The sequence below is a fragment of the Natrix helvetica genome, assembly GCF_964273705.1.
Source record: "Natrix helvetica genome assembly, chromosome: 1".
NCBI lineage: Eukaryota > Metazoa > Chordata > Lepidosauria > Squamata > Natricidae > Natrix > Natrix helvetica.
Genome location: NC_138548.1, coordinates 333,751,333 through 333,766,130, shown reverse-complemented (window position 1 = coordinate 333,766,130; position 14,798 = coordinate 333,751,333). Strand labels below are relative to the sequence as shown.

The window sequence follows — 14,798 nt, the reverse complement described above, 5'->3', positions numbered from 1 at the left end:
GTAATATATTTAATAGTTTTCTCTTCCTTTTTTATGCCTTCCAATCAGTCTTGTCTCCTGACAACTGCCTGGAGAAGTGTTTGCAGGTTTCTTGGCAAGAGTTTCAGGTTTGCCATTATTTTCTTCAAAGGCATGAGCAAGGACTGACCCAAAGTCACTTTGTGCCTAAGGTGGGACTAGAACTTAATTTCTAGCCCAATGTTATTAATTGCCACACCAAAACAGGACAATCACTTTTGACAGTATAAAATTATAACTAAAATTATAACTCAGTTTTGATCACCACGATGTAAAAAAGATGTGGAGAGTCTCGAAAGAGTGCAGAGAAGAGCAACAAAGATGCTTAGGGGATTGGAGGCTAAAACATACAAGGAACGGTTGCAGGAACTGAGTATGCCTAGTTTAATGAAAAGAAAGAATAAGGGAGACATGATAGCAGTCAGTGGTGGGTCCTGGATCCCATTGCAACTGGTATGGTTGCAATGGGGCCCGGCGTCCTCCACATGAACGTGCACAGAGCGTGAATGCATCTTATCTGCCAGTGACGCCTCCGTGACGCTCCAGCTGCTTGGCAGAGCGTCGCACACGGGCTGTATGCGCCATGTGCATGTGCGGAAGCACCGAAGGCTTTAAACAACAGGTAAGGAGCGAGGGCAGGCAGATGGGCCCTCTGGAGCACCGTACGGAACGGTACCTGGTGCTCCGGGCAGGCTCCGGTACACCCGTACCGGGTTGTACCACCTGCAACCCACCACTGATAGCAATGTTCCAATATCTCAGGGGCTGCCACAAAGAAGAGGGAGTCAAACTATTCTCCAAGGCACCTGAGGGTAGAACAAGAAGCAATGGGTGGAAACTAATCAAGGAGAGAAGCAACTTACAACTGAGGAGACATTTCCTGACAGTTAGAACAATTAATCAGTGGAACAGCTTGCCTCCAGAAGTTGTGAATGGTCAACACTGGAAGTTTTTAAGAAGAGATTGGATAACCATTTGTCAGAAGTGATGTAGGGTTTACTGCCTAAACAGGGTGTTGGACTAGAAGACTTCCAAGGTGCCTCTATGGGTGTATTGATTCTAATTCTTGTCTCCTCCCAGAATATCAGCATACCTTCAGGCATCAACCATCTAAACCACACCCCCTTCTGGTATAATTTATTCGCCAATTGCGAATAATTTTTCCTTTTTTCCCTAATTTTTGGGGGGATCTGCTTCAAGATGGTTATTTCCCTGTCGTGGTATGTCAATGCTTGCCCCCTTTGTACACCCAGAATTTCGTCTCTTGTGCTTTTTCTAAGGAATTTAATATGGACCTCCCTGGGTACATTGTGTGTTCTGGCATAAGCTGAATTCACTCTGTAGACCAGATCTATCTCCCATTCCATCTGTTGTTTTTCTTTATGTATGTATTCAGCTAGAATGTTAGTCATAATGTCCCTTATATTTTCCCCATCTGCTTCTATAACATTTTGAAATCTAAGATAAAAGGACATTCTCTCAAATTCTGTTTTCATTTGCTGGATATCAAGTTCTTTGTTTCCCTTCTGCACTGCTTCTACCCCCCCCCCCCTCACCTCCACCACCCCACCCTCCACAAGGTCCAGTCTCTGTGAGTTCTTATAGATTTGGACTTGATTCTCTTTAATTTCTTCCTTCATTTCCTTCCGGTTCCGGCGGCTGACGGCGACGGGCAAGTCCCTTGCCCGCTCCCGCTCCCCAGTGGGCTTCCCCGCTTCTGGGGGGCACAGGACGCCCCGGAGAGGCGTCCTGCCGAAGGAGCGGCTTCGCGGAGGACCCTAGCATCGGCGGCGGCTGGTGGGGGCTTCTCCGCTTCGCTCCAGGCATCAAGGAGCAGTCTCGGAGGGCGCGCGTGCGTCTCGCTTCAGGCTGATCGGACAATGTAAAATTGAAGGAAGCAGCGGCGGTGTGGTGAGGCGCTTCCACTCTTCATTCCCTTTTTCTTGATTTGATGGACCTTTCAGCAATTTAAAACGTTAAACTCTCAGATTTCTTTGGAGGTGCGGCTGGAGGGAGGGGGATTTTCCCCCCCCCTTGGACAAGCGGCTTGGAAAAATTCTGCTTTCGCCCTCAGGGGAAGGAGGAGGGGGGAGAGCCAACCAATGATGCCTCACCCCTGTAAAAGTGATTTTCACTGGATTTAGCTCCATAATTTATTGATGACCTGAGAACTTTGTGAACTCTTAAAACTTTACTATGCCTCTGAACCCAAAGCTGGCAGGGCAAGATGGCACACTTCCGTTGTCTTCATGAACTGTGAAACCTGACTCCACCTTTAAAATTCAGGCTTCCGGTCTTTGTCTCCGTGTCACCCAGAAGAATCTCTTGTGGATTGTTATTTTCTTGAACTCTCTGGGGGAAAAATTCCTCTCTATTGCCAGACTGACTAAAGAAACTCCCCTCTGCTTGGATCTTCTGCCTCCTAGACTCATCTGTCTGCTCTACTTCTCCAGCTGTCCATTCTCCATACTGACTGATCTCTCTACTTTATAAACTATGTCTCCAAAAAGACCACCCCCTGGAAAACCTGGTTTTGCTACTTCTGCCCCGACATCTGCAACATCCAGTCCTGCCACACAGTCAAGGATCACAGAACTGATGCAACCTAAGAGTACAGAGATGGATTTGCAACAAATGCTTCAGCAACTTATACAGGGCCAGGAAGAAATTAAGAGACTTTCTAAAGATTTCTAATGGATGCACCCAAGGTTTTCAGAGGCTATCTGCTATTTTGGAACTTCGGGCTGCATACCTCTTTGTATGTAGAAACAATGTTTTTTAATGCTTTTGAGGTGCTTTTGAGTGTCCAGAAAATGTTATACTCAATCATTTTAAAATAAATTATATCTTTATTTCCTAACCGGAACATTTAAGGACTTCACCGAATGCTGAGAGTGGATTGACATTTTGAAAGAAGGTGCAATTAAATGTCTAAGCGAGGAGAACCATTTTTAAATCTTGGTTTTGAAAATGTATAATTAGTTCTAGGACTTCAGTTAAATGGGATATGCGGGTCATAGTTGTAATGTATGAAAAAAAGCCATATTACCCTTGTTTCAGAATTTGGAGAAGAGCTCTGCTCTTCAAAACCTCTCTTATCATATCCTCTCTCTCCTGTGTGGTTTGATTTTAAGTTTTTCTACATCCTATTCATAGTATCTATTTATCTTTTAATAATGGTAAGGGTTTTCCCTCCAAAAAATAGATGTTAATGATTATGAGAGAGAGATTTCAGAGAGATACTTTGAGCTTCAATTTCTGTAGTAACTCTAAAAGTTCCAGCAACATATGATATTCTTAACAGGACACAGGGTTAAATTAAGCTCTTAAATGCTATGGCCAAGGCAACAGCTGCCTATTACACATCCCTAACCTTTTGAGTAATGATTAGAGCCCCATCTCAGGGTGGAAAAACTAAGCTTAAAATCCATTCTTTCCATGAAGCCCATCTGTTAATCTTAGGTCATCCACTATCTCTTCGCTTAAGCTAAATCACTGGGTTAGCATGAAGATAAGAGGAGGGGAGAACGATCACTTACCGGTATGTTTCTTGGAGGAAAGTGAGATAAAACAGCAATTGTGTGGGGTGAACATTGATACTTTGGTAGTGGGCTTAATGCTTTGGTCAAATATCGTGTTTACTCGCCCTACACCTCCTTTCCATTACTTCCCTTAGGTGGAAATATTGATGTCATCATGTTCAGTGACCAAACCAACAGGAAGAGGACAACTTTCGATTCAGATGGAAGCAATCATTTGAAAGAGATGTTTCTGAATTACTGTCTGAGTGAATGGTTGCCTCACTTCGCAAGCTGCCTGTGATGGCTATCAGTTCATGGGAAAAATTGAATCCACTGCACAACAGTTTCCCACAAGATGCAGTGGGACTAATAATTAGAAAAGGGAAGACCCACATTAGTTTCTAGGTAGAACAAGGAGATTTCTTTCCAATTTCTCTTCAAACTAATCCTTTCTTTTTGTCCTGCTGAAGAAGAGAGGAAATCCAAGTATTTTGCTCTCAGCCATCAATCCATTCTATACTCATGGGGCTTTCAGTCCCTCATGACTTAGCTATTTTATACACTTTTATTGAGCAGACAGGTTCCAAGAACATCTCAGTCCAGTTTCTACCATCTTTTGGATCCCTTCAACTTCATCTTCCACATCTGCATGTAACATTAACATGCAGATCTTTTAAAGCACAATAGAGTTCATCTACTGACAGGTCTAAAGATTAAGAGACCAGTTCAGAAAATAAAATGAAATTTAATAACCCTTTTCTTCCCTTCTGCCTTTAGAAAAAAAAAGCCTTGTCTACCGTTGAGGAAAAAAAACACCCTATATTGCCACCTATAGAAATATGCAATTAGATACGTATGTGCATGCACACATGCCATTCATGTTATTCCTGGCAATCCTGGAAGCCCTCAACCAACAATACAGTATTAACCTGCATACAAATACATTTTGACCAGGGCACTTCCAACATCAGCAAAAACATTCCAAAAAATACTAAAGAGGACATCAGACATGCCAAACCACTCAGCATTTCTGTTCTGACCTAGGCTGCCCAAGAACATGAAGCAAACTCCTGGTCCCCCTCCCAAAAACCCCTTTATTAATTTACTGTGAATTCTGCTCATTCACATCCAGCAAAGTCTTTCAAGGGAGGATTTACAGTCACAGACCTTATGTGGCTTGGAGAGCTGCCAGGCCGATAACTGCAGAACTTGACAAGGAGTCTTGGAGAGTCATGAACCAATTAAGCAAACTAATTATCTCCTGCAAACTCCACTCCCTTTTCGCTCCTCTTTTATTTCTTCAGGGGGGTGGGCATTCATCGTCCACTTCTGGTCTTACTCCAAAGTCGACCCCTGTTCTTTAGCTGTTCCCTTCGTCTGGCAACTCTGTGCATGCGTACACTGGGAACAGGCTCCAGCTGTTTGTCTGCCTCACTGATGTCTGACTCTGAAGGCAGCTGATAACTGGCATAGGGCTCTGGCCCGCTCTCTGCCTCTGACAGAGCCCTCATCAGAGCCTTCCCCAGACTCCAGGACTGGCCCATGTTCCTCCCAACCTTCTCATTGAATCTGCTGCCAGCTCTGCTGGCAGGCCACAACAATTTCCTTTATTTTTACATATGCTTTATTTCTATCCTATATAAGCCCATTCTTACTGCATCCAACAACCAATCTTCAACTCCATATTTACCCAAAATACTCCTTAATTCAGGCCTCTTCAGTTCAGCAAACACTTTTTCTAAGCCTGCTATTTTACATTCATGTTTTTCTATGGCCTACAAAAGAGGAAAAACTCTGGTCTGCACATGCCCTGCCTGGCATAAAGCCTCAATGCACTTCTGACATTTCGCTCAATGTATCTGTGGTACATTTTCAATCTGTCAAGCACTTTCCCAGACAAGCAAAAACCCTTGCATATTTCTGTATTTTCATTCTTGCTAGGCTTTCTGCTACATTGGGGAAACAATAAGCACATTAAACAAATCGCACTACCACTCCATATGCCGACCTAATGTGCTGTAGATGTGCAACCCTTTCTCTAACTAAACCATCTTAACATATTTCAGTATTTCTCAACCTTCGCAACTTTAAGATGTGTGGACATTAACTTCCAGAAATACCCCACCCAGCATTTCAACATACTAACAACATTTATGGCTCCCCACCCATCATTTTATGACATTCACTTAATTTTCCCTATCCATCATTCCCATACAAAAATAAAATATTCCTTCCAGCATTCCCTCATTTAGGTTTGACCCCAAATAATTTTATCCTTTTTATTTTTAATTAAATTCCCTCTGCTGGAGGCACCATCAACTTCCCAAGCAAGTTTTTTTTATTTCCATTAAAATTGCTCTGCATTTCCTCACCCACTTATTGTTATGTCTTTTGGCCCTTTCTTTGTACTGGCACTCACAGTTGTATTTTGCGGAAATAGCACAAGCTGCCTGTTTTAATGTGCCCTGAGGGTGAAGCCATGTACAACTAGAAAGAATAACATGACTGTTGGTATAAGTGTTTTTTTTTTTCAATTTCCCAATTTAATACAAAAGTAATAGAAGTGAAAGTCTAGCATCTGTAGTAGAAGAACAGGCTAATTGATCCCATATAATTTTTAGAAAACCTGAGGAAATATGCTATATGCTGCCAAAGCATTTCCTATAATACAGATGTATCCCATTAACATCAACGTCAACTCAATATCTCTACTGAGTCTCATTCCAAAAGTTGTAGATTCTTCTTCAACTTCTTATTTCAGAAGTTGTGAACTATTCTTACTTTAAAAAAGCTTTCCTAAGAACATACTTTACTTTCTATAGATAAGATAGTACCTTTAGATCTTCAACGTTTTATTGAAATTAATATAATTTCTTTATGAACTGGACTGGAATTGAATTTCAAAACATATAAAGTTTAAAGCATGAACTATTTATACAACAATCCAAAGAGGCCCTAGATAAACATGCATTTTTGACTGAAACTTGAGGATTTGGGGCCTTTTCATCTAACTAAAAGCAGCTATAGAGAGCGGGAACTTCTTCCATATTTTTTTAATTCCCCACCCAAAACCGCCCAGGGTTTCGCAAAATAAACCTTTAACAAAACCTCTGTCAAAGGATTCAGTGAGCTGGCTAGTTGGCTGGTACGCACAACCCAAACATCAGAATGATGGCTTGTTCCCCTGCTAGGTGCGCTCCAGTATTTCTTCGTTGATTTCTGAATGACTTACCTCATTGTCATGTGGAGGCAGCTGGTGCAGAAGCTGTTTGATACGGGCTTTCTCTCCAGGGCTGTTGACATAGGGTACTTTGTCTTCTGGTAGACAGCTGTAGTATTGATGAACCTAAATATTAGAAAAGGAGGGCTGCAGTACAATGTCTTGGATTTTGGTTGGGACATATTTGCTTATAGCAAGAAGCACACCAAATATTTTCAGCAGCAATAATTACTCAACAGCTGGAGATGCATGCAATACACACACACACACACACACTCACACACAGAGATAGGCAACCTTCTTTTTGAGGAAGCCTGTTTGACAGAAGCGGAAATTTGTTTGACGTAAGGGTCAAAGCGAGAGAAAAACACTAGCTGTTTTCTGTCTACCGCGCCAAGATTGTTTCTTTACCGTCTTCTCGGTTAGTCTCCAGAATGTGAGCATGTTTCCCTTGGCGAGATGGAACTGTCAGCACCTGCCTTTGTAAGCATAGGTTAAGACGCTGCTCCTTGGCATCCAATCTATGACTGGGTAACTGAGCCTCCACCTACACTGCAGCCCTGAAGGCATTTTCTGTAACAATTTGTGAAAATAATCAGCAGATAAAATCTGTCGGAAGACTGAAAGTTCTCTTTAAGACCTAGAGTATGTAATTAAAAATCATGAAAAGTGCAACAGACTAAATGGTGCAGCGAGACCAGGTCCCAGGAAATTCCATTTATAATAGGGGCATTTATGATCTACAGACAGTTCCCATTGATTCCACGGCTGTGGCTAAAGTTCCCAAACAAACAGTACAGTTGTAGTCTGATGCTCACATGAAAGAGGTCTTGACTACAATGCCATACCCACCATCTTACAGAAGGGACACTCTCCCACTCTCTGGACCCTTAGCTATGAGCATGTTATTCATTTCACAACCTATCAAGCTGGGATATAATTTTCTTCATTTTGGCATTACTGTACCGTAATCCACTGTGATTTGGAAACTGGCTTAGAATATTATATCAACCCAGTATTATTAGCATGTTGTTGTTGTTTTTAGCAAACTATGGTAAAACAAACTATGATTTAGAATAATGTGTTCTCCCTCCTATTCTGATGTCAGGACAACATAAAAATATGTTGAGGGAGGGAGAAAGCTTTTACAGGATAAGTGAGTGGCCAGATGCTAAATGTTGAAAAGTTGTGATCAATAGAAAAGAGATGAAATGTAAAAAATAAGAACTGTACAAGAATATCTTCAAATATATCAACATGTTTTTAACCAAGAATGTTGCCTTCTGTCATAGTACAGTCACAGTAAGCAACATCCTGAGATCTAACCACACTACTTACTGAATGACTATGAACGTTGTTATGAGGATACAAATAATTCAGCCAAGAAAAACCACCGTTGCCTATTAAAAAAACTGGAGAGAAGAGAAGTATGAAGTCCCATTTTCTAATCCAACAAAAATCACTTCTGAGAATATTTCAAGGGGATTTTTCACACACTTGGAATCATCAAGGAGAGTTTAATTGGTATGTATGCTCTGAATGAGTGAGTGAATGTGAGATACTGGTAAATATCCAGAGGTCTGCTGCCATTGTTGAATCGTATTCGCTGATCTTGCTCTGATGAGGCAAGAAAAAAAATGGCTAATTCTACAATAGAGGGTCAGCCTCTTGTTAGAAGGCCACGTGTCTCAAATCTTGAACTTCAAAATATCATACCACCAAAGAGCTCTAATTGGCAATCCAAGTTAAATCTTTCACCTCAATTAAGACGATTATTGCAGAATGTTCTGTCTTGATAGACATACCTTTCTATATCTATTAACATAATAACTAGTTCTTGAAAATGTGGAAATGTAACAATTATTTCTTGAAACTGTGAAATCCTTATTCTCGTGAACATTTCAACAACTGAAGTTTACAATCTTTTAAATTGTGCCTAAATCATTAGTACTTTTAAAATCTGGCTCCTAGATACCAAAGACTAAAAGAGGGTGAAAATTTGGGTGTGTCTTATGCACTGAATGTAGCCCCATCCACCGTCCCCCACCCTTTGGTCTCTGCCTCCCAACAATTTATCTCCTTGCAGCATACGGGGAAAATGGGGCTTGCAGAGGCTGCAATAGGCTATAGCAATCCCTGCAGCCTGAAACAGCTGATGATTGGGAGGCATGTGTAAACTGAAAGTGAAACTTGCTGTTTGCTCCACAAGGCAAATTGCTGGGAGGCAACAGCAGATTTTTTCTTCTTCTGCTAATCAGGTTGTTTTCTGTTTACTGCAAGAAGGTAAGTCAATAACTATAAATGCCTATGGAATGTTCAAATTATTAGACTTATTTTTTAAAGACTGCTTTATTATTGTTCTAGACAGCTTAACAAAATGAAGAAGCTTTTATAAATAAATGCTTGATCTGAAGAGGTCCAGTGCTATTGTATCTTCTTTTAAATAGCAGAGAATAGCTATACTTCCAGAAAGCACATCAATTTTAACAGCATCTGTACAAGTATAGTTTGAAATGTAACACTACAAACAGTGTACATTGTCCATACTGTTTGCTGTTTGTTGGCAAGGAGGCAAATTGCTGGGAGGCAGAAGCAGATTTTTTTTCTTCTTGTTTTCCTCCCCAAAAGCTAGGTGCGTCTTATACTTTGGAGTGTCTTAGACTCCTAAAAATACAGTAGCTATCTCAACACCTTAGGCTTAATTTGCATCTGACGATTCACACGTGTACAACATGTACAATTTTGAGAGTAGTTGTGATGCTCTCACTAAACAACAGAAGGGATTGTATTTTCACAAAATAGCTTGGTGGATGGATGGAACACATTCAGAGGAAAAAAACCATTGGCTATTTTCTGCCGGCTTCTTTAGCTTGAGGGTACAACCTTGCTACCCTCCTTCTGAATACTGACTACATTTCAAAGCAAAGCATTGGGTTGCAGATACCAAACCATCCATCCATCCATCCATCCATCCACAAGAGGTCTAAGAATATTCTTGGGTCTACAGATAAAGACAGAAGCTGATGGTGCTAGCTTCCCATTTATTGTTTTTTAATTCAAAATTCTTTTTTAAAAGAGAAGAGTTTACGGGCAAATTGGTTCCCATGAGCATCATAGTACTTGTCCCTGAAGTATTTATTTTTTAATGACCAAAATTTCAAATGGAATGGAGCTTCACATAGCTAGGGCCATCCCTAAGGCCTTTCTCCAGTAGATTCCAGCTGATCTTTCTTCTGAGTCAGCGACTATAATAAACCAAAATTGGAGGCTCTAAGATATCAAAGTATCTTAGGATACTTGAGGAAGGCAGATACAGTATCACACCATGTAGAGAATTATATAGAACAAGGACCTTGATATGGACAACTAAGATAAGTACACCAGTGATATGCTCCTGCTGGAAAACATCTGACAGAAGTTCAGCTGTCCCCTTTTCCTACCATTACCATATATGAAGTTTCTTAAGGGCAAACCCAAGTGACATGAATTACAATGTTCGAATTGGAAGACTGGTATCTGAATAATAGTGGTTAAATCATATTTTTCCAGGAAGGGATATGGGTGGTAAAATCAAAATAGCTACTCCTCATAACTTTATAGTGACCTTTTAGCCACTTATTTCTCTCCTTCGGTCTACAATCCAGCCCAAGTAGGAATCTAACAAGGTTCTCAACACATCTGATAGACTGAAAGTTGCTCTAATTGTCACCCGCAAAGATAGCAGCCAACATTACACCACCTAATTTATACTTGACTGGCTCCAAAAATATGACATACAACTCCCTAAGGCAAGTATCTATACAGAGAATGAACATTTGGCAAGACAAGATAACACGTTTGAAAGGCAATCGGGTTATCACATGAGTAAGTATTTGTTTCTTGGCACAAAACAGAACCAACAATAACACAATGTAGAACGATTTTAAGTATTTCCACTAGAAGATTTTCTAGAGGTCTGCTGGAACTATCTCTCTACAGTCTGGAAAAAAAGATAGCTCAACAGGCACAGGCAAATGAGTTGGAAAAACTTAATCTGACAAAAGAAAACGTCGTAAAGAAAGCAGGCCCTGACCTGTACTTCATCACCTAAAATGAACTATAGATCGTTAAGAAAAACTGGATCTCTTTCCATAAATATCCATTCAGGTAAACTCAGTTGTTGCCTATCATAGATTTCCCCCCCCCTGACATACAATTACCAGCACAGCCTCCCTGGGTGATTTCATTTCCTTGTTATGAAGATAAATCATTCAAGTCTCCATTAAATCATTTTCGGAGGCTTTGACTTTTATCAGCCCTCAGAATCATCTGACATACCCTTTTTCTTAACTGTGAAAACGAATGCATCATTAAAAGTGAATACCCAGATGATTGTTATGATATGTTAAGTTTCCTCATACTAACTTCTTACATCACTTGGGATAAATAAATCTTGCCAGCTCTTTTTTGCACCTGGATTACTCCACATTTCTCTCTCAGAATGGTATTTATTTATTATTTATTTTATTAAACAAATTTATATGGCTGTCCATATCACATACTGTAACATGGAAACTGAGCATTAACACTTAACAAGTGTCTATTACTGCCACCTATTATTAATTTTTCCTGCAGGTGATCTTTTACAAATTCTGAAGAGCCTGCCATAAATAGAACAGTCAAAGTCAACAATTAACTAGAAGAAAATGTGGGGGGGGGGGGGGAGGAAGAGTCAACCATGAACTAGAAAAACATGAAATACAGAATCCACTATTAAAAATAAAGAAGAAGGTTATAAAACCTACAAATCAGAGGTTTCTGACCAGTTCTGGAGAACCAACATCGGAAATTTTGAGTAGTTTAGAGAATTGGTAAATACCACCTCTGACTGGCCCCCATGTATTCTCTGCCTCCTGAGTCCTAGCTGATCGGGAGAAAATGTGGGTTTTGCAGTAACCTTCCCCTGGAGTGGGGAGGGAATGGAGATTTTACAGTATCCTTCCCCTGCCAGGCTCACCAAGCCACGCCCACCAAGCCATGCCACGGCCATAGAACTGATAGTAAATTTTTTTAATCCCACCATTGCTACAAATGTCATAAATTGAATGCTCCTTTGATTTGTTCAAATAATAAAATGATCTTATTTACTCTACTTATCTGAAATCTTAAATACAATTAATTTTAACTACATTAAAAGGAACTAATTATCACAGAGAAGTTGAAAACAAAAATAGGAAGAATAGGAAGAAATGGTGAGCAGATCTTTCTTCTTCTGGAAAGTGCATATCAATTAAAAGATGTGCAGAAAAAAGTCATCTGGCAGTTTCCACTATTTAGGTAAAATGAACTTTGACTTGTACATTGCTCAGAGGAGCTTTCCATGAGATGAGTGGCAGTATAAATTTGATTAATAAATGAATAATTGGACACAAAGTAGAATCCAAAGAAACTTCCAAGGCAAGCTGCAAATTTGATACTAAAGATTGAGAATAATACTGTCCACAACATACTGCACCACCAATTCTAGTCTATTAAGCTTTCCCTTAATCAGCAATTCATCTATCCTACAATATTAAAGATGGGGCCTCTAAGAGCTATTTATCTGATCATGTAGCTATTGGCCATTTGAATTAAATGATAAATATAAACCATGTTTGTGGTCAGTGAAAATCTCAATTGGTTTTGCTGTTTTGAGGAAATGTGAGATACTTGTTTGTCTACATTGCTTCTTTCTGGAAAGACAAATTGCTTCAAACCATGATGTTTTTATTGTTATCTTCAATACAATGGACTAGCAAAGCATTTAGTAAAGGTTACAAAAGTGGTATTCCCTTCTACTTTGTGTTTACTTTCCCGAAGCCCCTTTATGGAGTACAGGCAGTCCTCAGGTTAAGAACATCTGACTTATGGACAACTTGTACTTATGAGCATAACGGCCTATTATTAAAAATGGCAGATAGCATTATCTTTCATTAAACCACTGAACTGCTCAAGCAGCAATGTTTTTATGAACTACGGAAGCCATGTATTTTTTTAACTATACATGCCTTTTGAACACTTTTAGTTGTTCATTAAAACGTTGCATGGCTTCCGTGGTTCGCTGACTTGAGGAAGTACAGTGCTGTCCACCATTGTACTTCCTGTACAACTGTACTACCTGTACAATGGCAGCCCATTCATAAGTACAGGTTCTGACTTACAGTCCATACATAAGTATGAGTTCTGACTTACAAGTACATACACATTCAGGTTAAACACAGACTTGGGGAAAAAACTCATTTTTAACCTATATTGCCTGTATCTTATCTAGATTCCAGTTTTGGCTCATATGCAGATCATCAACAATTTAGACCTGCACTGATGTCCTGGTGGAGATTTTGTGCCATCTACACACTTTTGCTTCTCCTCTCCGACTGGAAGACATTAACCAATGCACGAGAAAGAGCTGGTTTGATTAGATTTAAGGGGATTGTTAAAAACTGAATAAAATAGTTTTATCCAGTATAAGTTGGGGATGGATGGATATATGCTAGCAGAAATGCATACACAACCATACAGAATATATGGAGATAGTATCATCATATGCACTGATGGTGTTACCTAGTTTGGTAATGAAACGTCTTCAAGAAAACTACCAAGTTCATCAAACACCCAATATACAAATATGCTATAGTTCCTTCTTGCATGTGCATAGCCCTAGCTGCTAGTAATGCTAATAATACAGTTTTGAAATATGTCTACACTTCAGCATGTCTCTTACAAAGGTGGATGACTTAAGGCAGCCAATAATTAGATATTCATGATTCCCACCATCATAAATCAATAGACGGTTAGTTAAATAAAAATCAAACGAGCAGATTCAATTATCAATGCACCACAATGAAGATGGGAACATCATTCCAGGTTGTTTCTCCTAGTTGTCATGTCCTGTTTTGTCTGTTCCTTGTATCACCATCACATACTCTGGGGTACCTGCCATTGGTGCCAAAGTGAATAAGCAAATGGCAGAGGAAAGAGAGTGTGGTTTGAACAAATTCGGCATTACAGAGAATTGAATTTGGCTGTGTTCTCCACGATCTTTGTAAAATGTTTTCCTCCCTCAAAATGTTAATTATAAATAATGAAAAGCAGATTGACAAACCTGCCTTCCTAAATGCAACATTGAAAACAGAAAACTTTAGAGCTGGGATATTTCTTAAAACCTATGAGAAAAAGAATTTCCGTGTCTGTGTTTTGTAGACAACTGTTATGAAATTGCGGAGCCATACGGAATGTTATTCATACTGAAGGCCAAAGGAGATGAATGCGAAATTAAATGCAGCTATTGATATAATGTAAATGCTTTCCATGGTAGAATTTAAAATGTTAGAAGCAACGAAGACATTTGCTAAAACAGGTCTAGTCTTGCATCAAACAAAATCTTGGAGAATCATGCAACTAACAGCTTCAGAAATGGGTCAGAGCAAGACAAAGCAAAAACTTTAAAAATAAATACAGATCTTTTTCTTTTTTCCAAAAAGTACTGATTTTTCATTTTGCCACAGAGACAAGCAGTTAAAACAGTAAGGAGTTAAATAAAGATATTGGCAGTAAGAAGGCAATAAGCACGTTAGGAATTAATAGTTCCTTCAAGCGTAAAGGGGAAAAAATGAGCTGGGGAGGGAGCTTTATAAATGAAGGAACCAGGGAAATTCTCTTTCAACTTGAGCCAATTTTATTCAAAGGCATTGAGGGAAAGAATTAACAGTAGTTTGTAAGGCACATAAGTTATCTATCAGTCATATTTGGTATTTTACTTCTGATATTTTCTTCTTTTTAGATTTTTTTCAGTTTGCATCAAATGTTTAAAAGACGGTTGTATGTTCCTTAGAGAGTACTAAAATCTTGGGGAGGGTTTTCTTTAAAAGCTTTGGGAAATGGATATAGAATTTAGACACAGTAATTGATATGCAGCAATGGAGGATTTCAATGGAAAAACATAAAATTATTACCAAATATTATACTTAGACAAAACTATTTTGCTGCTGATATATTACTCCACTAATAGAGAGTTCATTTAA

General features: G+C 39.5%; 1 protein-coding gene across 6 annotated transcripts in view; it reads right to left on the bottom strand.

The window, feature by feature from the left end:
* Positions 1-14,798, bottom strand: part of PRICKLE2 (prickle planar cell polarity protein 2) — a 368,745-nt gene that overhangs the window by 87,024 nt on the left and 266,923 nt on the right. For all 6 annotated transcript variants that reach the window (XM_081942744.1, XM_081942747.1, XM_081942745.1 and 3 more), the window contains one exon: positions 6,772-6,885. In XM_081942744.1, coding sequence (XP_081798870.1) covers positions 6,772-6,885 — 114 coding nt within the window. The remainder of the gene's footprint in view (positions 1-6,771; positions 6,886-14,798) is intronic.